General features: G+C 64.1%; 1 protein-coding gene across 1 annotated transcript in view; it reads right to left on the bottom strand.

Moving 5' to 3' along the window:
- The window catches only part of SND1 (staphylococcal nuclease and tudor domain containing 1), a 168,046-nt gene that overhangs the window by 46,010 nt on the left and 98,669 nt on the right, over positions 1 to 23,367 (bottom strand). Inside the window, exon 15 of the mRNA XM_075728195.1 lies at positions 19,353 to 19,494. Coding sequence (XP_075584310.1) covers positions 19,353 to 19,494 — 142 coding nt within the window. The remainder of the gene's footprint in view (positions 1 to 19,352; positions 19,495 to 23,367) is intronic.

The raw sequence follows: 23,367 nt of genomic DNA, 5'->3' as shown, positions 1-23,367 counted from the left end.
GCTGGCACCGGGCGGCAGCAGGCGGGCACAGCTCCGGCAGGATTCCGGCACGGCACCGCCAGCGCCGCAGCGAGGCCATGGCACGCGTCCCGGCCGCGGCACGGATCCCACGCCAAGGCGCTGCCAGCAAATCCGGCACGGAGCATCCTCCAGCGCCGCGCTGGGAGGGGAAAATGAGGAGCCAGAGGTGCCAGGAGCGTGTCTGCCCTTCCTCCTCCTCCTCCTCCTCCGCCGCCGCCGCGGAGCGAGCAGGGGCTGGGGGAAGGGAGCCGCCGTGAGGGCTCGTGCGCCACGGCGGCGATATTTTTCTCAAGCAAATAATTCGAAGAAACAGCGGAGGAAGTCTCCGAGTCCTTAAATAAAATGAAGAAAAAAAAAAAAAAAAAAAGCACAGCTCAGCGTTTTTACAGCGCCGGCGAAGGGCTGCCAGCCCCCGGCGCCGGGGGGATCCCGGCACGCGGACCCGCTCCCAGCCCGGACAGACTCCGGATCCTCCCTCTGCCTGCGACGCCTCCTAAACCCACACGAGCGAAGCCTGCTTTTGGAAAAGGAAAAAACTAAAAAGGACGGGAGGAGCCCCCGAAAGGCGCCAGCTGCCGTACGGCGAGAGGAGGGGGCTGCTCGGCGCTTGCCGGGAGCTAAGCGAGCCCGGCAAAGTTACCCAGCGCTTGGAAAAAAAAAAATATAGAACTCAACCCAAAGCCGCGGCTCTGCTGCTCTTCCCGGGAAGCCGTAACGTATTAATCTGCGCAGATGAGGGATGCAGTTTAAAATGCTGCAGCGTGTGGCTGCCACGGCTCTCCCCTGGGGTCTCCGAAGAACTCCGCTACAAATCACTTCTGCTAAATGGTTTTGCCAGGCAGCGGAACCCCGGCGCCGGCAGCGCGGCGAGGATGGAGGAGGCGGCTGCGGAGGATGCTCCGACCCTGGCCCCATCCCTGCTCCAACGTGCGGGGGCAGATGGAGGGCGAGGGCTGGGGACAAGCATCGCGCAGCAATCCGGGGCATCCCGGGGCATCCCACAGCATCCCGGGGCATCCCGCAGCATCCCGGGGCATCCCGCAGCATCCTGGGGTACCCCACAGCATCCCGGGGCATCCCACAGCATCCCGGGGCATCCCGCAGCATCCTGGGGTACCCCACAGCATCCTGGGGCATCCCGCAGCATTCCAGGGCATCCCACAGCATCCTGGGGTACCCCGCAGCATCCCAGGGCATCCCGCAGCATTCCAGGGCATCCCGCAGCATCCCGGGGCATCCCGCAGTATCCCAGGACATCCTGCAGCATCCTGGAGCATCCCAAAGCATCCCGCAGCATCCTGGGGTACCCTGCAGCATCCTGGAGCATCCCGCAGCATCCCGGGGAACCCCACAGCATCCCAGGGCATCCCGCAGCATCCCAGGGCATCCCGCAGCATCCCGGTGTACCCCACAGCATCCCAGGAATCCCGCAGGATCCTGGAGCATCCCGCAGCATCCCACGGTATCCCACAGCATCCCAGGGCATACCACAGCATCCCAGGGCATCCCGCAGGATCCCAGGGCATCCCGCAGCATCCCAGGAATCCCGCAGGATCCTGGAGCATCCCAAAGCATCCCGCGGTACCCCACAGCATCCCACGAATCCTGCAGGATCCCGCAGCATCCCAGGACATCCCACAGCATCCCAGTGTACCCCACAGCATCCCAGGGCATCCCACAGCATCCCAGGGCATCCTGCAGCATCCTGGAGCATCCCAAAGCATCCCGTGGTACCCCACAGCATCCCACGAATCCTGCAGGATCCCGCAGCATCCCAGGACATCCCACAGCATCCCAGGAATCCCGCAGCATCCTGGAGCATCCCACAGCATCCCACAGTATCCCAGGAATCCCGCAGCATCCTGGAGCATCCCGCAGCATCCCACAGTACCCCACAGCATCCCAGGAATCCTGCAGGATCCCGCAGCATCCCAGGGCATCCCACAGCATCCCAGGAATCCCGCAGCATCCTGGAGCATCCCGCAGCATCCCATGGTACCCCACAGCATCCCAGAGCATCCCGCAGCATCCCAGGAATCCCACAGGATCCCGCAGCATCCCGCAGCATCCCACCCGGCGCCTTTCTATTCAGGGGATGAGTTTCTACGGCCCTGCCATGTAACGCCAGCGCTCCGGCACCGCGCGGCGAGCGGGGAAGCGTGCCGAAACTTCCGTAACGGCTGATAAAGCGGAGCGGCGGTGGGAGCCGGGAAGGGATCCCGGCTCCGCTCAGCAGCATCTCGCCGGAGAGGAGCCGGGCTGTGCCGCAGCCGGCCACGCTCCCCGCCTGCCTTGCACATCGGCACCGGCACAGCCGCCGGCACAGGGCTTTTAAAAATCTTTTTTCTCCCTTTTTTTCCCTTTTTCTCCCTTTTTTTCCCTTTTTTCTCCCCTTGCTGTGCCATAACCGTGACCGGCGCGGTGAATAGGGGAGCAAGGATGGCAGCATGTGAGGTTCGCCTGGCCGGGAGCGCTTGTGCCGGCGCCGAACGCCAGCGATCGTTCTCCGGGAGGATTTATGGACTTTGGGAGAAATAGAGGAGGCGAGCGGAAGAGCGGAGCCGCGCGGCAGCGTCGGTCACCGGGACGAAGCCAGCCAGGAATTGCGGGCAGCGCGCTGGGGCGAGACCTGGACGCCGAGGACCCGCGCCAAAGCCCGGCGGCTACGCCGCGACCGGCAGCGGGCAGGATGGGAGTCGCTGCCGCGGCGCCGGATCCCTCGCCAAAGGCTTCGGGCCGGATCCTGCCCTTGCAACCAGCAGCGCCGGGCTGGCCGCTGCTGCCCGGCCCCGGGGCGGCGGTGATGCCGGGGGGCTGCCGCCGCCGCCGCCGTCACCTCCTTCCCCGGCAAGCGGCCGCTGCCTCTTCCCGCAGGCCACCGAGTCGTGACGGCGACTTGGCTGCTGCCGCAGAGCCCGTGTGGGAGCGCGGCGTATTTTTAACAGTAGTCCCTACCAAAATAGTGGCTGTGGGGAACAGGGAAACAGACGGCAGCAGGGAGGCGGCCGGGCGCTGCCGAACCGCGCTGGCTCCGGCTAACGCAGCCCGGAGCCGGGGGCTGCCCGGGGACCCCCGGCCCGGCACCGTGCTGCTGCGACGTGCCCTGGCCGGGACGCCGGCGCAGGGGTGCGGCAGCCAGCGGCGATGCTCAGCTCATCGCCGCCCAGTGCACCCAGGGACGGAAGGACTTACGGACACGGCAGCCCCGCTCGGCAGCTGCTCCGCTGCACCCCGGCACGGCGCAGCCACAGCTTTTGGGGTCACCGTGTCCCAGCACCGTGCGTCTGCAGCACCTGGTGGCACCGCGCCTCAGCACTTGGGGTCACCACGGCCTGACACCGTATCTGCAGTATTTAGGGTCAACGTGTCCCGACACCGGGCATCCGCAGCATTTGGGGTCCCCGCATCCCAACACCCTGCATCCGCAGCACTGGGGTCCCTGCATCCCAACACCGGGCATCTGCAGCCTCTGGGGTTCCCGCATCCCAATACCCTGCATCTGCAGCCTTTGGGGTTCCCGCATCCTAACACCGGGCATCCGCAGCACTGGAGTCACCACATCCCAACACCGGGCATCCACAGCATTGGGGGTCCCTGCATCCCAACACCCTGCATCCGCAGCACTGGGGTCCCTGCATGCCAACACCGTGCATCCGCAGCATTTGGGGTCCCCACATCCCAAATGCTGCTGCCTTTGGGGTCCCCACATCCCAACGCCTTGCTTCCGCAGCCTTTGGGGTCCCTGCATCCCAACACCCTGCATCCGCAGCATTGGGGTCCCTGCATCCCAACACCCTGCATCCGCAGACTTTGGGGTCACCACGTTCCAACGCCTTGCTTCCACAGCCTTTGGGGTCCCCGCATCCCAACACCAGGCATCTGCAGCATTGGGGTCCCTGCATCCCAACACCGGGCATCTGCAGCATTGGGGTCCCTGCATCCCAACACCGGGCATCTGCAGCATTTGGGGTCCCCACATCCCAAATGCTGCAGCCTTTGGGGTCCCCACATCCCAACGCCTTGCTTCCGCAGCATTGGGGTCCCTGCATCCCAACACCCTGCATCCGCAGCATTTGGGGTCACCACGTTCCAACGCCTTGCTTCCACAGCATTGGGGTCCCCACATCCCAACACCGGGCATCTGCAGCCTTTGGGGTCCCTGCATCCCAACACCCTGCATCCGCAGCATGTGGGGTCACCACATCCCAAATGCTGCAGCCTTTGGGGTCCCTGCATCCCAACGCCTTGCTTCTGCAGCATTGGGGTCCCTGAATCCCAACACCCTGCATCCGCAGCATTTGGGGTCACCACGTTCCAACGCCTTGCTTCCACAGCCTTTGGGGTCCCCGCATCCCAACACCGGGCATCTGCAGCATTGGGGTCACCACATCCCAAATGCTGCAGCCTTTGGGGTGCCCGCATCCCAACTCCGGGCATCCGCAGCATCCCGGGCTGGGGACCGGGCGGCATCGCTGCCTGCGCAGCATCCTCTCCGCATCCCCCCGGCACAGCCGACTGCTCCCGTGGGGACGGACCCCAGCTCCGGCGCCAGTTGCCGAGGCTGCAACCCCCCCGCCAGAAGCTGGGGTGCAAAACGGCGGCTAACCAAAAAAAAAAAAAAAAAACCCCAAATCACCTCAAAAATCCATCAGTTCCCAAAAGCTGAGGCATCACAGGATAACTCCGGCTGGAACGGGCTTTGGGAAGCTGCTGGTCCAGCACGGGGTGGGCTGGGGGCACGGGCTGGAGCGGGCACACCCTCCGGGTTGTTCAGGCAGGAACCGCGTTTTTCCCCCTTTTCCCCCCAAAAGCCGATATATGCCCCGGGATCACATTAGCGCCTCTATTTGCACATATTTATAGCGCTCCAACGTATATATTTTAGCCGGGAAGACGGGATGAGGCTCCCTGGAGAGCATCCCTGGAGTCGCATTTACAAGGGACCTGTCTTCTCGATATGATGCTCATTTGCATTTGAGATCTATATATATATATATATATATATATAAAAAAAAAAAGGCGGCATCGATAAAATGCAGATATTTATCGTATTTCTGGCTCTAAGCGACGGGCGCCGGCGCCGCGCGGAGCAGGCTGAGGAGGGGCTGGGGAGCACCGGCCGAGCGCCGCGGTGCTGCTCCGCTCGGGAGCACCGAGAGCGGCTCCTGGGAATGGCAGCGGCTGGAAAAACCGAAAAAAAAAAAAAAAAAAAAAGTAGGAAAAATAGCAAAGCGTCAGGAGTACAGAGGGTAAAACCTCTGCCAGCCCTGAAGCCCACGCCGGGCTCGCCGGCACCAGCCGCCGCAGCTCGCCGCACCGCGGCCTCCTGGCATCCGCCCGTGTTATTTTTTATGATGCAATTACTTTGGTAATTAATCAATTAGCCCAGGAGCGAGCTCCCTGTGGGGCGCAGCGCAGGAGCCCCCCGCCCCGGCCGCCCGGCAAAGCCCAGGGAGCCAAAACGCGGGGAGGACAGAGCGCGCCGGGGGCCGAAGCGAGCTGCGGCGGGGGGATGAAGGCGCCTCTGCCCCCCTGCAAGGGCTTCCGCCACGCTGGGACCCCCCCACTGGGACTCCCCCCATGCTGGGACCCCCCCGCTGGGACCCCCCCCCCCCGCTTGGACCCCCCCAATGGGACCCCCCCCACAATGGGACCCCCCCGCTGGGACCCCCCCTACACTGGGATCCCCCCCACGCTGGGACCCCCCCACTGGGACCCCCCCACTGGGATCCTCTCCACGCTGGGACCCCCCCACTGGGACCCCTCCCATGCTGGGACCCCCCCACTAGGACCCGCCCTACACTGGGACCCCCCCCCCACACTGGGACCCCCCCGCAATGGGACTCCCCCCACACTGGCACCCCCCACTGGGACACCCCCCCCCACTGGGACCCCCACACTGGGACCCCCCCTACACTGGGACCCCCCCCCACTGAGACCCCCCCCACTGGGACCCCCCCCACTGGGACCCCCCCGCCACCAGCGCTGCGGCAGAACTAACGGGGGGGGGCGGGGGGAGCCGAGAGGCCCCCCCAAATTCCAGCTGCTAGGAGCGAGCAGGGGCTGGGAGCAGGGCGGGGGGTGCAGGGGGGGGGGATGGTCCGTGGGGTGCCATGGAGCAGGGAGCAGGGAGCAGGGACCCCTCGGAGCAGGGACCCCTCGGAGCAGGGACCCCTTGGAGCAGGGACCCCTCGGAGCAGGGACCCCCTGGAGCAGGGACCCCTCGGAGCAGGGACCCCACGGAGCAGGGACCCCCTGGAGCAGGGACCCCTCGGAGCAGGGACCCCTCGGAGCAGGGACCCCATGGAGCAGGGACCCCTCGGAGCAGGGACCCCACGGAGCAGAACCATGGAGCAGAACTATGGAGGAGGGACCCCAGAGAGCAGGGACCCCTTGGAGCAGGGACCCCTCGGAGCAGGGACCCCTCGGAGCAGGGACCCCTCGGAGCAAGGACCCCACAGAGCAGGGACCCCTCGGAGCAGGGACCCCTCGGAGCAGGGACCCCTCGGAGCAAGGACCCCACAGAGCAGGGACCCCAGGGAGCAGGGACCCCACGGAGCAGGGACCCCTCGGAGCAGGGACCCCTCAGAGCAAGGACCCCACAGAGCAGAACCATGGAGCAGAACTATGGAGGAGGGACCCCAGAGAGCAGGGACCCCTTGGAGCAAGGACCCCTTGGAGCAAGGACCCCTCGGAGCAGGGACCCCTCGGAGCAGGGACCCCGTGGAGCAAGGACCCCACAGAGCAGGGACCCCTCGGAGCAGGGACCCCTCGGAGCAGGGACCCCTTGGAGCAAGGACCCCACGGAGCAGAACCATGGAGCAGAACTATGGAGCAGGGACCCCTCGGAGCAGGGACCCCACGGAGCAGGGACCCCACGGAGCAGGGACCCCCTGGAGCAGGGACCCCTCGGAGCAGGGACCCCAGGGAGCAGGGACCCCTCGGAGCAGGGACCCCACGGAGCAGGGACCCCAGGGAGCAGGGACCCCACGGAGCAGGGACCCCACAGAGCAGGGACCCCCTGGAGCAGGGACCCCTCGGAGCAGGGACCCCTCAGAGCAGGGACCCCTCGGAGCAGGGACCCCTCGGAGCAGGGACCCCTTGGAGCAGGGACCCCTCGGAGCAGGGACCCCTCGGAGCAGGGACCCCATGGAGCAGGGACCCCTCGGAGCAGGGACCCCACGGAGCAGGGACCCCTCGGAGCAGGGACCCCTCGGACCAAGGACCCCACGGAGCAGAACCATGGAGCAGAACTATGGAGGAGGGACCCCTCGGAGCAGGGACCCCAGGGAGCAGGGACCCCATGGAGCAGGGACCCCTCGGAGCAGGGACCCCATGGAGCAGGGACCCCTCGGAGCAGGGACCCCTCGGAGCAGGGACCCCTCGGAGCAGGGACCCCATGGAGCCAGACGCAGGCTCCGCCATCGCAGGGCTGAGGACCCCCGGGGTGCCGGCGCTTGGAGGTGGGCGACAACCCAGCTGCTCTGCCCATAACCTCAGCTTGCTGCACGCGGGGTCCCCCCCGAGCAGGACCCCCCCTCTCCTCTCGCCCCCATTTCACCCTCCTGGTGCCGCCAGCGGCTCACGGCAGCGACCCCCCCCTCACCGAAACCCGAGGTGGGGGAAGGCACGGAGCCCCCCGAACCGCCTGACCTTTCATTAGCCATTCCGCTGAATAATTGCTCAGGGCTGCGCGGGGCTCGTTAGTGGCAGAGCTGCTTCAATAACCAAGTTTGCCTTACGCAGGCTAAAAGTTTAATTTTCCAGTGCCGCGAACTGGGAGAGGTGCCAGCCCCCCCGGCACCTCCCGGCGGGCACGGCACACCAGTGCCTGCCGGCAGCTCCACCACAGCTTTCCGGAGAATCACAGAATCATAGAATGGAATCATGGAATCGTTGGGATTGGCCAAGCCCTTCAAGATCCCCCAGCCCAACCATTGACCCAACACTGCCAAGGCCACCACCAAACCCATCAAGGGCAGAGTCATCATTTCATCTTGCCTGCCTTGGGGGCTGCATTAGTTTTAATGACTTTAATGACTCGGTGCAGCACAGAATCATGGAATCGTTGAGGTTGGAAAAGACCTTTAAGATCACCCAGTCCAACCATTGACCCAACACTGCCAAGTCCACACCAAACCAATTAAGGGTAGACCAGACTGAACCATGTCCCCAAGTGCCACCTCTGCCCGTGTTTTGAACGCTTCCAGGGATGGGGTCACCACCACGTCCCTCTTTCTAGCTCTTCGCTCTCCCCCCACACGCACACAGGCTGGAGCCTTTCTCCAGTATTTCACAGAATCATGGAATTGTTGAGGTTGGCAAAGACCTTTAAGATCCCCCAGCCCAACCATTGACCCAACACTGCCAAGGCCACCACCAAACCCATCAAGGGCAGAGTCATCATTTCATCTTGCCTGCCTTGGGGGCTGCATTATTTATAATGACAGTAAAACTGGGAATCACTGAGGTTGGGAAGGATCTCTAAGATCATCAGCCCAGCCGTCACCCCAACACCCCCATGCCCACTGAACCATGGCCCCCAGTGCCACCTCTGCCCGTGTTTTGAACCCCTCCAGGGCTGGGGACTCCCCCACCTCTCTGGGCAGCCTGGTCCAGTGCTTGGCCACTCTTGCCATGAAGAAATTTCTCCCAATATCCAACCTAAACCTCCCCTGGGGTGGGATCCCCAAACCAGCCATCTCCGCCAGGCTGCTGTGCTGCAGGGGTGCACGGCTTCGCCGATCCGGGCGCCCGCCCCCCCTGCGGCCGTGGGCATCCACGGTGTGCCAGGGCAGCCGGGAACGGTGGCAGCAGGGGTTGGGAGGCTGGGAAATTCTTCAAATTATCAGGACGATCCACGCTCCCATTAATAGATGAGAGGGAAAGGGAAAACACAGCAGGCAGGGCGATAACATCAGGCGCTGGCTCCCAGCGAGGAGCCGGGGAATTCAGCGCCATTCCCACCGCAGCTCTCCCCTCGCCGGCTCCCACTGCGCCGCTGCTGCCAGGTTTCCGCTCCGGCGGAAAATGCCGAGGGCCCTCCGGGGCTCAGGACACCCCAAACCCTCCCCCCCCCATGCCCGCATGCCCCAGGGGCCACCCCAAAGACGCCGGGCTCTTGCTTCAGCGCTTGCCAGCGGCCGGAGCGACGTGGGGCCAATCACCCCGCGTGCCGGGCCGAGGGCGCGGCAGGGCCGATGCAGCGGGCTCGCCGGAGTCGGCCACGCCGGCTCCCGGCGCTGCCGTCAGGATGAAGCCAGGAATCCAGCCAAAGCCCGGGAATACCCGCGCTGGCAGATGCGCAGGGTCTGCGGCGGGGAGAGACAGAAGGGGCACATCAGCTTCTGTGCTAATTGGCACGTTACCTGCCTTTTTAGCCTGTAATTAACGTGTACAGCTTGATTAGAGAGCCTCAGCTGTGGAAGGGCCCCCCAGAGAAGAGCCGGGGCGGGAGAGCAGGAGCTGCGTACTCCCCGAGCGCCAAGGGGGCTGGGAAGGGAGCGGGGTGCTTCGCACCAGCGCCCAGGAAGCGGCTCCGGCAGCGCCGTTAGCCCAGCTCAGCACGCCGCGGCTCTGGGATGTGCAACGTGGGACGATCCTGTGCAATGCAGGGTGATCCTGTGCAATGCAGGGTGATCCTGTGCAACGTGGGACGATCCTGTGCAATGCAGGGTGATCCTGTGCAACGTGGGACGATCCTGTGCAATGCAGGGTGATCCTGTGCAACGTGGGACGATCCTGTGCGATGCAGGGTGATCCTGTGCGATGCAGGGTGATCCTGTGCGATGCAGGGTGATCCTGTGCAACGTGGGACGATCCTGTGCGATGCAGGGTGATCCTGTGCAACGTGGGACGATCCTGTGCGATGCAGGGTGATCCTGTGCGATGCAGGGTGATCCTGTGCGATGCAGGGTGATCCTGTGCAACGTGGGACGATCCTGTGCGATGCAGGGTGATCCTGTGCAACGTGGGACGATCCTGTGCGATGCAGAGTGATCCTGTGCGATGCAGGGTGATCCTGTGCGATGCAGGACACTCCTGTGCAACGTGGGATGATCCTGTGAGATGCAGGATGATCCTGTGCGATGCAGGGTGATCCTGTGCAACGTGGGACGATCCTGTGCGATGCAGGGTGATCCTGTGCAATGCAGGGTGATCCTGTGCGATGCAGGACGCTCCTGCACAACATGGGACAATCCTGTGAGATGCAGGACGATCCTGTGCGATGCAGGGTGATCCTGTGCGATGCAGGGTGATCCTGTGTGATGCAGGACACTCCTGTGCAACGTGGGACGATCCTGTGAGATGCAGGATGATCCTGTGCGATGCAGGACGCTCCTGCACAACATGGGACAATCCTGTGCAATGCAGGGTGATCCTGTGCGATGCAGGGTGATCCTGTGCAACGTGGGATGATCCCGTGCGATGCAGGGTGATCCTGTGTGATGCAGGATGCTCCTGTGCAACGTGGGACGATCCTGTGCGATGCAGGGTGATCCTGTGCAATGCAGGGTGATCCTGTGCGATGCAGGACACTCCTGTGCAACGTGGGACGATCCTGTGCGATGCAGGGTGATCCTGTGCGATGCAGGGTGATCCTGTGCGATGCAGGACGCTCCTGCACAACATGGGACAATCCTGTGCGATGCAGGCTGATCCTGTGCGATGCAGGACGCTCCTGCACAACATGGGACAATCCTGTGCGATGCAGGGTGATCCTGTGCGATGCAGGACGCTCCTGTGCAGCATGGGATGCTCCTGCACAATGCAGGATGCTCCTGAGCAATGCGAGATGAACCTGTGCAGGACAGGATGATCCTGTGCAACTCGGGATGCTCCTGTGCAATGCAGGACACTCCTGTGCAACATGAGATGATCCTGTGCAATGCGGGATGCTCCTGAGCGATGCAGGGTGATCCTGTGTGATGCAGGATGCTCCTGTGCAACTCGGGATGATCCTGTGCAACATGGGATGATCCTGTGCGATGCAGGACGCTCCTGTGCAACATGGGATGCTCCTGGGCAATGCAGGATGCTCCTGTGCAGCACGGGATGATCCTGTGCAATGCGGAATGGTCCTGCGCAAAGTGGGATGCTCCTGTGCAACACAGGATGCTCCTGTGCAATGCTGGCTGATCCTGTGCAATGCAGGATGCTCCTGTGCAATGCAGGACGCTCCTGTGCAGCACGGGATGATCCGACACAATGTGGGATGCTCCTGTGCAACATGGGATGCTCCTGTGCAATGCAGGGTGATCCTGTGCGATGCAGGACACTCCTGTGCAACGTGGGACGATCCTGTGCAATGCAGGGTGACCCTGTGCAATGCAGGGTGATCCCGTGAAACACGGGATGCTCCTGTGCAATGCAGGACGCTCCTGTGCAACGTGGGATGCTCCTGTGCAACTCGGGATGCTCCTGTGTGATGCAGGATGCTCCTGCGCAATGTAGGATGAACCTGTGCAATGTAGAATGCTCCTGCGCAATGCAGGACACTCCTGTGCAGCATGGGATGATCCTGCACAATGTGGGATGCTCCTGTGCAACATGGGATGATCCTGTGCAATGCAGGGTGACCCTGTGCGATGCAGGGTGATCCTGTGCAATGCAGGGTGATCCTGTGCAACGGAGGATGATCCTGTGCGATGCAGGTTGATCCTGTGCAACGGAGGATGATCCTGTGCGATGCAGGGCACTCCTGTGCAACGGAGGATGATCCTGTGCGATGCAGGGCACTCCTGTGCAACGTGGGATGCTCCTGTGCGATGCAGGGTGATCCTGTGCAATGCAGGACGCTCCTGTGCAACTCGGGATGATCCTGTGCAACATGGGATGATCCTGTGTGATGCAGGATGCTCCTGCGAAATGCGGGATGCTCTTGTGCAATGCAGGACACTCCTGTGCAGCACAGGATGATCCTGCACAATGTGGGATGCTCCTGTGCAACTCAGGATGCTCCTGTGTAGCACGGGATGCTCCTGGGCAATGCAGGATGCTCCTGTGCAACTCGGGATGATCCTGTGCAACATGGGATGATCCTGTGCGATGCAGGACGCTCCTGTGCAACGTGGGATGCTCCTGGGCAATGCAGGATGCTCCTGTGCAGCACGGGATGATCCTGTGCAATGCGGAATGGTCCTGTGCAAGGCAGGATGCTCCTGTGCACCGCGGGATGCTCCTGTGCGCTGCGGGATGCTCCTGGGCAATGCAGGGTGCTCCTGTGCAACTCAGGATGATCCTGTGCAACATGGGATGATCCTGTGCGATGCAGGACGCTCCTGTGCAACGTGGGAAGCTCCTGGGCAATGCAGGATGCTGCTGTGCAACATGGGATGCTCCTGTGCAATGAGGAATGGTCCTGTGCAAGGCAGGATGCTCCTGTGCAATGCGGAATGGTCCTGTGCACCGCGGGATGCTCCTGTGTGCTGCGGGATGCTCCTGGGCAATGCAGGCTGATCCTGTGCAACATGGGATGCTCCTGTGCAATGCAGAATGGTCCTGTGCAATGCAGGATGCTCCTGTGCAATGTGGAATGGTCCTGTGCAACATGGGATGCTCCTGTGCAATGCAGGACACTCCTGTGCAGCACAGGATGATCCTGCACAATGTGGGATGCTCCTGTGCAACTCAGGATGCTCCTGTGTAGCACGGGATGCTCCTGGGCAATGCAGGATGCTCCTGTGCAACTCGGGATGATCCTGTGCAACATGGGATGATCCTGTGCGATGCAGGACGCTCCTGTGCAACGTGGGATGCTCCTGGGCAATGCAGGATGCTCCTGTGCAGCACGGGATGATCCTGTGCAATGCGGAATGGTCCTGTGCAAGGCAGGATGCTCCTGTGCACCGCGGGATGCTCCTGTGCGCTGCGGGATGCTCCTGGGCAATGCAGGGTGCTCCTGTGCAACTCAGGATGATCCTGTGCAACATGGGATGATCCTGTGCGATGCAGGACGCTCCTGTGCAACGTGGGAAGCTCCTGGGCAATGCAGGATGCTCCTGTGCAACATGGGATGCTCCTGTGCCATGAGGAATGGTCCTGTGCAAGGCAGGATGCTCCTGTGCAATGCGGAATGGTCCTGTGCACCGCGGGATGCTCCTGTGTGCTGCGGGATGCTCCTGGGCAATGCAGGCTGATCCTGTGCAACATGGGATGCTCCTGTGCAATGCAGAATGGTCCTGTGCAATGCAGGATGCTCCTGTGCAATGTGGAATGGTCCTGTGCAACATGGGATGCTCCTGTGCAATGCAGGACACTCCTGTGCAACGTGGGATGCTCCTGTGCAATGCGGGATGCTCCTGTGCAATGCAGGACACTCCTGTGCAACGTGGGATGCTCCTGTGCAATGCGGGATGCTCCTGTGCAATGCAGGACACTCCTGTGCAACGTGGGATGCTCCTGTGCAATGCGGGATGCTCCTGTGCAACATGGGATGCTCCTGGGCAATGCAGGGCACTCCTGTGCACTGCGGAATGCTCCTGGGCAATGCAGGATGCTCCTGTGCAGCACGGGATGATCCTGTGCGCCGTGGGATGCTCCTGTGCAAGGTGGGCTGCTGCTGTGCGCCGCAGGATGCTCCTGTGCGCCGCGGGACACCCCGGCAGACGCAGAGGCTGCTGCAAAGGGCCGCAGCCGCATTTCCGGGAGGGCTGCAGCTGCCTACGGGCACCCCAGCTCCAGACACCCCCAAAATCTGCGCTCCAGAGCGCGGCCCAAGCGCCGCGCCGCCCCCTCGTTACGCCCACCCCTCTAATTGAGCTCCCTGGCGAAGGGCAGCACGCGGGAGGCGACGGAGGCGGCCGGGGTGGCTCGGCCCCTGGGTGCCCGCTGCACCCCACGGGCACCCTGGCCGCAGCGCATCCCCAGTCGCTCCAGGGACCCCCGACGGCTGGGGACCACCCAAGGCAGCCGGGGCTGGCGGGGTATTCACCACTTTGGGAACTTTTTGGAGCAAACTCAGCCCCTGGGAGCGGGCGACAGCCAGGCGGTCTCCACAGCAACGGGGATTAAATATAACTTGCAGCGAGCGCGCTCCCCCCGGAGCCATCCATTTCCAGGCCGCCCCAGCGCCCTCCCCGCCCCCTCCCCTTTAATTTAAAAATTATCCAACTAAGCGGAAAGGCCGAGCCGGAGCCTTCCTGACTCGCCGCGAGCGGCCGGGAACCGGCGTCGCCGGCAGGGATGGGCGGATTTGAGTGCCGTTCCCTGGGGAGGGACAGCGGGAGCCGGTTCATCCCGCCACGGGAAGGGGATTCATCACTGCTGATCCCGCAGAGGTCCCGTGGGAGCCGGGGCGCGCATCCCCAGCCCACGGCGCCGTCCGCCGGCATCGGCCGCGGGCATCCCGCCGGCGAGGAAGAGGATGGGGCACGCTGGGCCGCCACCGCCAGTGCCGGGAACCGCGGCCGCTCCTTCCCCGCTCCCATGAAGTGGCCGCTCAAGCGCCGGGAGGGAAGCTAAATCCCAGCCCAGTGCAGGGCCCGAAATCGGGGAGAGCGTCACCGAGCGTGCCAGCGGGACGCGGGGACGATGCTGGCTCCGCCGGGATGGTGCTCTGCCCCCAGCTCCTCTCGCAGGCAGCGCTCGGAGGAGCCGGCAGGATCCTCGCGTACGAAACGCGGCCGAAGCCAGTGGCAGCCTTTTAAACCAGAACTATTTAAATCCCCCTCAATTCCCCCTCCCGAGCACGTGGGAGTTTTAGCGCCTCTTAAAATTTTAATGGCTCAGTGGCAGGCAAGGCAGGGGGAGTCTCATTTCCCTGTCTTTTGCAGCTGACTTTAAGAACGGTTAATTATAAATCCGGCTGCGCCACTATTTATACGCGGAGAAGGGCAGGTTTAGGACGCGCTTCCCACGCGGCAGGAGCCAGCCGGGAGCGGGGCTGGGGATGCTCGTGCTCCGGCCGGCCCCGAGGACGGGCTGTCCCCCGGCCAGGGCATCGCTCGGGGTGGGTCTGGGCACACCGGTGCGACCGGGGGTCCCTGGCTGGGTCCCACGAGGAGCGAGCGGTCTGCCGGCACCCGGAGCTCGGGCGGGGACCTGCAGCTTTGGGCGCAGCGGGAGAGGGCTGGAGGGGGGGCGAGGGGCCGGGGTTTGCTGGCCGGAGCGAGCGGGCGCCAAGCCGCGGACCGTGGCATCGTTGCCGGCCACCCCGGCTCAGCGGTTTGAGCCGGGCGCTGGGAGCATTGCTGGGAGCATCGCCGGGAGCATCGCCGGGAGCATCGCCAGGAGCATCACTGGGAGCATCACCGGGAGCGGGTGTGCGCTCCTTCCCGCTCCCCAAAACCCCCGGTGCTCCCCAGCCCGGTTGCCGGTGGCCGCAGAGCCTCTGGGCGCGGCGAGCGGGCGCAGGCGGTGCAGGCAGGCAGCTGCTCCCAGCGCGCCCAGCGTTCCCCGGCTGCGGGAAGAAAAGATTTCCCGAATCCATCTCGGCCCCCACGCTCCCCCCCCCCCCCCCCCCCCGGGATAAATATTCCTTTGGTGGGAGCGGCAAGAGCTGTTGCTTACGGAAACCTCGGTGTTTTGATCCCCGTGTGAGATCTATTTATACGCTTATTGAATTTTTCATAACCAAGTTGTGAACGATCGGCGTTCAGGGTCATCCTTTACACACGGTTATCGCCATAGAAACGGGAGCGCGAGATCATAGCATCCTAGAATCCTAGAATCGCTTAGGTTGGAAAAGCCCTTTAAGATCACCCAGTCCAACCAGTAACCTACACTGCCAAGTCCACACTAAACCAGTCAAGGGCAGACCAGACTGAACCATGGCCCCCAGTGCCACCTCTGCCCGTGTTTTGAACCCCTCCAGGGCTGGGGACTCCCCCACCTCTCTGGGCAGCCTGGTCCAGTGCTTGGCCACTCTTGCCATGAAGAAATTTCTCCCAATATCCAACCTAAACCTCCCCTGGTGCAGCTTGAGCCCATTCCCTCTCGTCCCATCGCTGTTCCTTGGGAGAAGAGCCCGACCCCCCTCCCTGCCCCCTCCTGCCAGGAGCTGCAGAGCGATCAGGTCTCCCCTCAGCCTCCTCTTCTCCAGGCTGAACACCCCCAGCTCCCTCAGCCGCTCCCCACCAGCCCTGTGCTCCAGACCCTGCCCCAGCTCCGCTGCCCTTCCCTGGACACACTCCAGCACCCCAATGTCCTCCTTGTGCTGAGGGGCCCAAAACTGGGCACAGCATTCCAGGTGCGGCCCCACCAGCGCCGAGCACGGGGCACAATCACCTCCCTGCTCCTGCTGGCCACACTGTTCCTGACACAAGCCAGGATGCTGTTGGCCTTCTTGGCCACCTGGGCACACTGCTGGCTCATGTTCAGCCGCTGTCGACCAACACCCCCAGGTCCTTTTCGGCCAGGCAGCTCCCAGCCACTCTTCCCCCAGCCTGCAGCGCTGCATGGGGTTGTTGTGCCCCAAGTGCAGGACCCGGCACTTGGCCTTGTTGAACCTCACACAGTTGGCCTGGGCCCATGGGTCCAGCCTGGCCAGGTCCCTCTGCAGGGCCATCCCACCCTCCAGCAGATCGACACTCCCACCCAGCCTGGTGTCATCTGCAAACTTACTGAGGGTGCACCCGATCCCCTCATCCAGATCATCGATAAAGACATTAAACAAGGCTGGCCCCAACACTGAGCCCTGGGGAACACCGCTGGTGACCGGCCGCCATCTGCACTTAACTCCATTCACCACAGCTCTCTGGGCTCGGCCACCCAACCAGTTTTTTACCCAGCGAAGACTACGCCCGTCCAAGCCAAGAGCTGCCAGCTTCCCAAGGAGAATATTATGGGAGACGGTGTCAAAAGCTTTGCTAAAGTCCAGGTAGACGACACCCACAGCCTTTCCATCATCCCCCAGGTGGGTCACCAGGTCATAGAAGGAGATCAGGTTGGTCAAGCAGGACCATCCATGAGCCCGTGCTGGCTGGGCCCCATCCCCTGGTTGACCTGCGCTTGCCTGTTGAATGATGAGCCGCCCCTCATCCCCTCCCAGCGCCGGATCCGGCACCGCCGGCGGAGGCTCTGCGCGCCGCCGCTCTCACCGGCGCTGGGCTCCCCCGTCCCGGCGCGCTGCCGGCCGAGAAGGTGGCACCTGCCGACGCCCGGGCTTTGCAACGCTGCTACCGCGCTCTGCTCCGAGCCTTGGCTGAAGCACGCACCGCGAGCGGGACTGCTTTAGTAGGGGAATCTTTCGGGTTTTCGTAGGACCTACCAAAACAACCGCCGTGTGCACGCCGGGATGCGCGCCGGCGCGCGGCCGAGCGCCCGTCGGCCTCCATCAGCCCGGCCCGGCTGAGCGCCGGGCGCAGGAGCCGCTCGCGCTCGTCCCTGTCCCCACGTGTCCCCGGGGGTCCCGCGGCCCCGCCACCGCCTCCCCGAGCCGCGCGACGCTCCTGGGCTCGGCCGCGTGCTCCGTGGTTTTGGCGGAGAGAGCAGCCTTCCAGGGCCCCCCATGGCTGCAGGTGTAGGATCACAGAACCATGGAATCATGGAATCGTGGAATCACAGAGTCATGGAATCATGGAACCATAGAATCATGGAATCGTGGAATCACAGAGTCATGGAATCATGGAACCATGGAACCATGGAATCATGGAATCATGGAACCATAGAATCATGGAATCATGGAATCATGGAACCACGGAATCATGGAATCATGGAATCATGGAACCATGGAACCATGGAATCATGGAATCATGGAACCATAGAATCATGGAATCATGGAACCATGGAATCATGGAACCATGGAACCACAGAATCATGGAAGCATAGAATCATGGAATCATGGAAGCATAGAATCATAGAATCATGGAATCATGGAACCATGGAAGCATAGAATCATGGAATCATGGAAGCATAGAATCATGGAACCATAGAATCATGGAATCATAGAATCATGGAATCATGGAATCATGGAATCATGGAATCATGGAATCATGGAACCATGGGATGCTTTGGGTGGGCAGGGCCCTTCAGAGCCCCCCCAGCCCAGCCCCTGCAGTGCCAGGGACAGCTTTAACCAGCCCAGGGTGCTCACAGCCCCGTCCAGCCTGGCCTGGGATGTTCCCAGGGATGGGGCCTCCACCGCCTCTCTGGGCAACCTGGGCCAGTGCCTCACCACCCTCAGCGTAAAACATTTCTCCCTTATATCCAGTCTAAATCTCTCCTTCTTTAGTTTAAATCCATTACTCCCTGTCCTGTCCCAACAGGCCTTGCTCAAGCTCGCCCCCCCCTTCCTGCAGCCCCTCTCAGCACTGCCAGGCCGCACTCAGGCCTCCCCGCAGCCCCCTCCTCTCCAGGCTGAGCACCCCCAGCCCCCCCAGCCTGGCCCCGCAGCAGAGGGGCTCCGGCCCTCGGGGCATTTCTGTGGGCTCCCCTGGCCCCGCTCCAGCAGCTCCGTGTCCCTGTGCTGAGGGCCCCGAGCTGGGCGCAGGGCTGCAGGGGGGTCTGCCCAGAGCGGGGCAGAGGGGCAGAATCCCCTCCCTCGCCCCGCTGGCCACGCTGCTGGGGGTGCAGCCCAGGGTGGGGTTGGCTTTCTGGGCTGCCAGTGCACATTGCCGGCTCGTGTCCAGCTTTTCATCCCCCAGCACCCCCAAGTCCTTCTCCGCAGGGCTGCTCTCCGTCCCTTGAGATTGTCGGAGCACTCCCCGGCTCCATGCTGCAGGCAAGCGCCCTGCCCGCCCTGCGTGCCCTGCCCGCAGCACGAGGGTCGAGGGGGGCCAAGGGGGCGAGCGGCCACGCCACAGGGCACGGAGAGGGGCAGGAGGCACCCAAACCCCAGTCTGGGGGGGCACAGCCGGGGCGCAGGCACCACTGGGGTGTGGGGAGAGGGCAGGAGCAGCATAAAGAGCCCCCGGCAGCACCCGAACCCTCTGGCCTTCGCCAGTTAGATTGGATATTGGGAGAAATTTCTTCATGGCAAGAGTGGCCAAGCACTGGACCAGGCTGCCCAGAGAGGTGGGGGAGTCCCCAGCCCTGGAGGGGTTCAAAACACGGGCAGAGGTGGCACTGGGGGCCATGGTTTAGTGGGCATGGGGGTGTTGGGGTGACGGCTGGGCTGATGACCTTAGAGATCCTTCCCAACCTCAGTGATTCCCAGTTTTACTGTCATTATAAATAATGCAGCCCCCAAGGCAGGCAAGATGAAATGATGACTCTGCCCTTGATGGGTTTGGCGGTGGCCTTGGCAGTGTTGGGTCAATGGTTGGGCTGGGGGATCTTGAAGGGCTTGGCCAACCCCAACGATTCCATGATTCCATGAATTAGTGCTCCCCGGCTCAATTAACCCCCCCAAGGTCAGATCCCACTGGATCCTGCGCCCGGCGGGGGCTCACCTGCGAGGAGGAAGGTGATGAGGCAGGTTTCCTTTGGCATGAAGAGCTTCAGCCGGGAGCCGCTGAAGACGTACTCCACCACGGCCTCGGAGCGGCCGGCGCGCTGCAGGAAGGGCAGGAACTGCTTCGCCTTCTGGGTGTCCTGGCAGCGGGGGAGAAAATTGGGGGGTGAGGGCGGGGGGTGCGGCGTGCCGGGGGCACCCATTGCCCTCCTCGGTGTGCGAGGACGCGCCGGCACCCCAACGTCCCCCGTGGTGGGGACAGCAGCCGCCCCTTGCCGCGGGCGCAGTGCCCGGATTGGCCTCGCCTGCCCCGTGCCAGCTGCGGAGGGACGCAGGATGCGGGCAGGCTCCCGCTTCTCCCAGCTCGGGATGGATCCTGCACCCCAATCCTGCCCCCCGCATCCCGGGGGTGCGGGCTCCGACCGCTCCAGCACGGGGACGGCTGCCTGGGTGCAGGCAGGAGCAGGCAGCCCGGATCCCATCCCTCCCTTCCGTAACGGAGTAGCCCGCGATTCCCGGGAAACCCCCGCTCCGCACGCCGCCTGCTCCCTTCCCAGCAGTGAGCCCCCGCGTATAAATTCAGGCACCTTCATTAATAAAAACTTAACGAGCTGCTGAGTAGCTTGGGCTGGCGGCAGGGGTGTTGGGATGCTCCGGCGCAGAGCGGTGCCTGCATCCCTGGGGTGCCCACCCAGCGGCACCACCGCGAGCATCGCCGCCTCCGCAACCCGGGGCCGCGGCTGAAACCCCTCCGGCGCACGGTGCGGCCGCAGCCGGGGAACCGCAGGCGCCAGCGGCCATCTCGGCCCCGCCGGCTGAGTTTCGGCGTGGCGGCTTCGGCCGGCAACTCTTTGTGCCGCCTGTCCCGGGGGCGAGAGGCTCCGTGTCGCAAGCTCCCAATTTATTTACGCAAGGAAGAAATGGGGAAAAAAAAGCGGCTCCCCAAATAAAAGGCAGCCAGGTAGCTTTTTATCTCGCTCCGGCTTGAATTTAGAAAAAGGAGCTGCGGAGGAGAGAAGGGAGCGTGCCACGGCCAAAACCAGGCACCTCTCGGCAGAACCTGGAGCCGGCTCTGCCGGGCGCAGGGACGGAGGCAGGAGCTGGTCCGCAGCCGGGGCGGCGGGGCCGGAGCGGGGCTTAATAACTTTTATGAAGCTAAATGCACGCCGCCGGCGTTGGAAAGGCAGCGGCGTGGGGAGGGAAGGGGCTCGGCTGGGGGAAGCGGGCGAGCGGAGGCGGCGGTAAAATCTCTGGAGCAGAGGCCGGGAGCCAGGGCGGGAGGGGGAAGGCGCTGGAATCTGCTGGCAGAGGAGCCGGAGCTGCTTCCAGAGCCGGCTGTAAGATGGCAGCGGCGGAAAAGGCAAAGCTCCGGGCCCCTCCGGGGATGAGGGAGCCGCGGCACGAGCAGCGGGAGCCGAAGGAGCAAGAGGTGCGCGGCACTGCCCGCCGCTCCGGCAGGTATCGGTGCCGGCGGCGCGGGCAGCTGGCGGAACGGCAAGAGCAAGGGGGTCGGCGTTTGTGTGCACCCTGCTTTGAATCCGCTCCGGTGCAGCGGGCGGCTGCTCGCTCGCTGACGTGCGTGACCCAAAGCTGCCGGCCGCGTGGAGCCGGCCCGTGCCGCGGCGGCGGCCCCCGGTGCTGCCGGTCGACGACCCGGAGCTGCTCCGTGCATCGAGCGGGCGCAGATCTCAGCGGTCCCCACGCGCCAGAGCTGCCGTCCTCCGGCTTCGGCAGAGGAAAAGGGCACCGGCACCTGCCACACCGGTGCTTCGGCCGCTTTCTCCCGGAGCCTCGCGGTGCCGAAAAGCCCGGGGCGGCAGCACGCCCACCCAGCCCCACGGCACTGGCGGCTCCCCCGCCGCGCAAGCAGCGCCTTCGTGCTGACGTGCCAGCTCCCTTCGCCGCAGGCACCCGCCCCGTGCAGCCGCAAAGGGGTCCCAGGCAAACCGGACCCCCCAGGCAGGCCGGCGGGGGCAGGGCTGGCGTGCAAAGACCCCCCCAAAATCCTGCTGCATCACCCCCCGACGCCGCATCACCCCCCGACGCTGCATCACCCCCCGACACCGCATCACCCCCTGACGCTGCATCGCCCCCCGACGCCGCATCGCCCCGTGACGCTGCAACACCCCTCGACGCCGCACCACCCCCGACGCCGCATCACCCCCCGACGCTGCATTGCCCCCTGATGCCGCATCACCCCCCGACGCCGCATCGCCCCACGACACTGCATCACCCCCCGACGCCACATCACCCCGATGCTGCATCATCCCCCAATGCTCCATCACCCCCCAACACCGCATCACCCCCCGACGCCGCATCACCCCACGACGCCGCATCACCCCCCGACGCCGCACCACCCCCCGACGCCGCATCACCCCCTGACGCCGCATCACCCCTGACGCTGCATCGCCCCCCGACGCCGCATCGCCCCCCAACGCTGCATCACCCCCTGACGCCGCACCACCCCCCGACGCCGCATCACCCTGACGCCGCATCACCCCCTGACGCCGCACCACCCCTGACGCTGCATCACCCCCTGATGCCGCATCACCCCCGGACGCCGCATCACCCCCCGACGCCGCATCACCCCCTGACATCGCATCACCCCCCGACGCCGCAAAACTCCGCGACGCCGCATCACCCCCCGACGCCGCATCACCCCCCGACGCCGCATCGCCCCCCGACGCCGCATCACCCCCCAACGCTGCAACACCCCCCGACGCTGCAACACCCCCCGACGCCACATCACCCCCCGACGCCGCATCGCTACCCGCCACGTGCACGAAACGCACCCGGCGAGGCTTTTTTTTTTTTTTTTTAGCAGCTGTGCAGTCAAGAAGTTAATACGACACGTGTAAGTGCAATCTGCAGGCGAAGAAAAACCACATTACCCGACGTTAACCGCTTAGGTCTAACATATGCAAATCTAAAATGGGAGCCGCTAATGCAGGCTACTAATTAGCGGTAATCACTGTACAGTCACAATTTGATTAGCTTAAGGGAAGGAAAAAAAAAAAAAGAGCTGCAAGAAAGAGCCCACCGTGACCTGAAAAACCCACCGGGATGTGCCGAGCGGAGAAGCAGCTCTTCCGCAAGCGGGGCAGAGACGGGCCAGCGCCCATCGGTAGCATGGAATACGAAGCGGAGAGCGGCGATTCCCGCCCGGCGCGGCGCGCCGGCAGCCGAGGCAGCCCGGCACGGGGGGACGACGGCGTCTTGGTCCCCAAAGTCCCTCTTAGGGCAGGTTAATTCGGGGCTTTGGGCATTAAGGCAGCGGGGAGCCGCGGTGCTGGCAAGCTCCGGGATGCTTCGTGCCTTTCTGGCTGCCTCGGCCGCCGAAACGCCCGTGCTCCTGGCTCTGCTCGCCGCGGGCGCCGGGAAAAGCTGGACGTGACGCAGGGGCCGGGGGTTTGACCCAGAGGGTTCCCGTCCACCCTCCCCAAAATGGGGCTGCGCTGGCCCCTACCCGACGGCTCCCCCCCGGCCACGGCCTCGCAGCCGCCACCGGCGCTGACCCCGGTCCCACCGAGGGTGTTCGGCGGCCGTGGCGCGGTGCGCGGCGAGGGAACGGAGACGGCGGGAGCAGGGGGAGGTCGGGCTCCGACGCAGGGCTGCAGCGTTTAACGCTGGGGATGTGGCATCTTCACCCCCACCGAGGCGGTTCCCCTCCTGCCGTCCCCGCTGACTGGAGCGGTGGGATGCACGGCAGCGCCGGTGCTCGCCGTGAGCACGCCACGGAGCCGGTCCCCGCGCAGACCTCGCGGCTGCGTGGCGGCAGCGCAAACTCGCGAATCTCTTCCCGGCAGCGGCGAGTGCCGTGCCGCGGCCCCGGCGCAAGCCTGGCCAGTTGGGCTGCCCTGGGACGGCACGTTCGCGGCATCGCCGGCCAGCGGCTGCGGTGTCGAGCAGCCGGTGCGACGGGGAAGGAGCGAGAAGAGCAGATGCCGGCGGAGCAATGGCCATGCCGACGCCAGGAGCAATTTCTAGGAGCGTATTTCGGGAGCGCGCGGGGC

This window comes from Pelecanus crispus, chromosome 1 (assembly GCF_030463565.1).
Source record: "Pelecanus crispus isolate bPelCri1 chromosome 1, bPelCri1.pri, whole genome shotgun sequence".
In the NCBI taxonomy this organism is placed as follows: domain Eukaryota; kingdom Metazoa; phylum Chordata; class Aves; order Pelecaniformes; family Pelecanidae; genus Pelecanus; species Pelecanus crispus.
The sequence above is the reverse complement of the archived record's forward strand: the minus strand, read 5'-3'. Positions and strand labels throughout refer to the sequence as shown.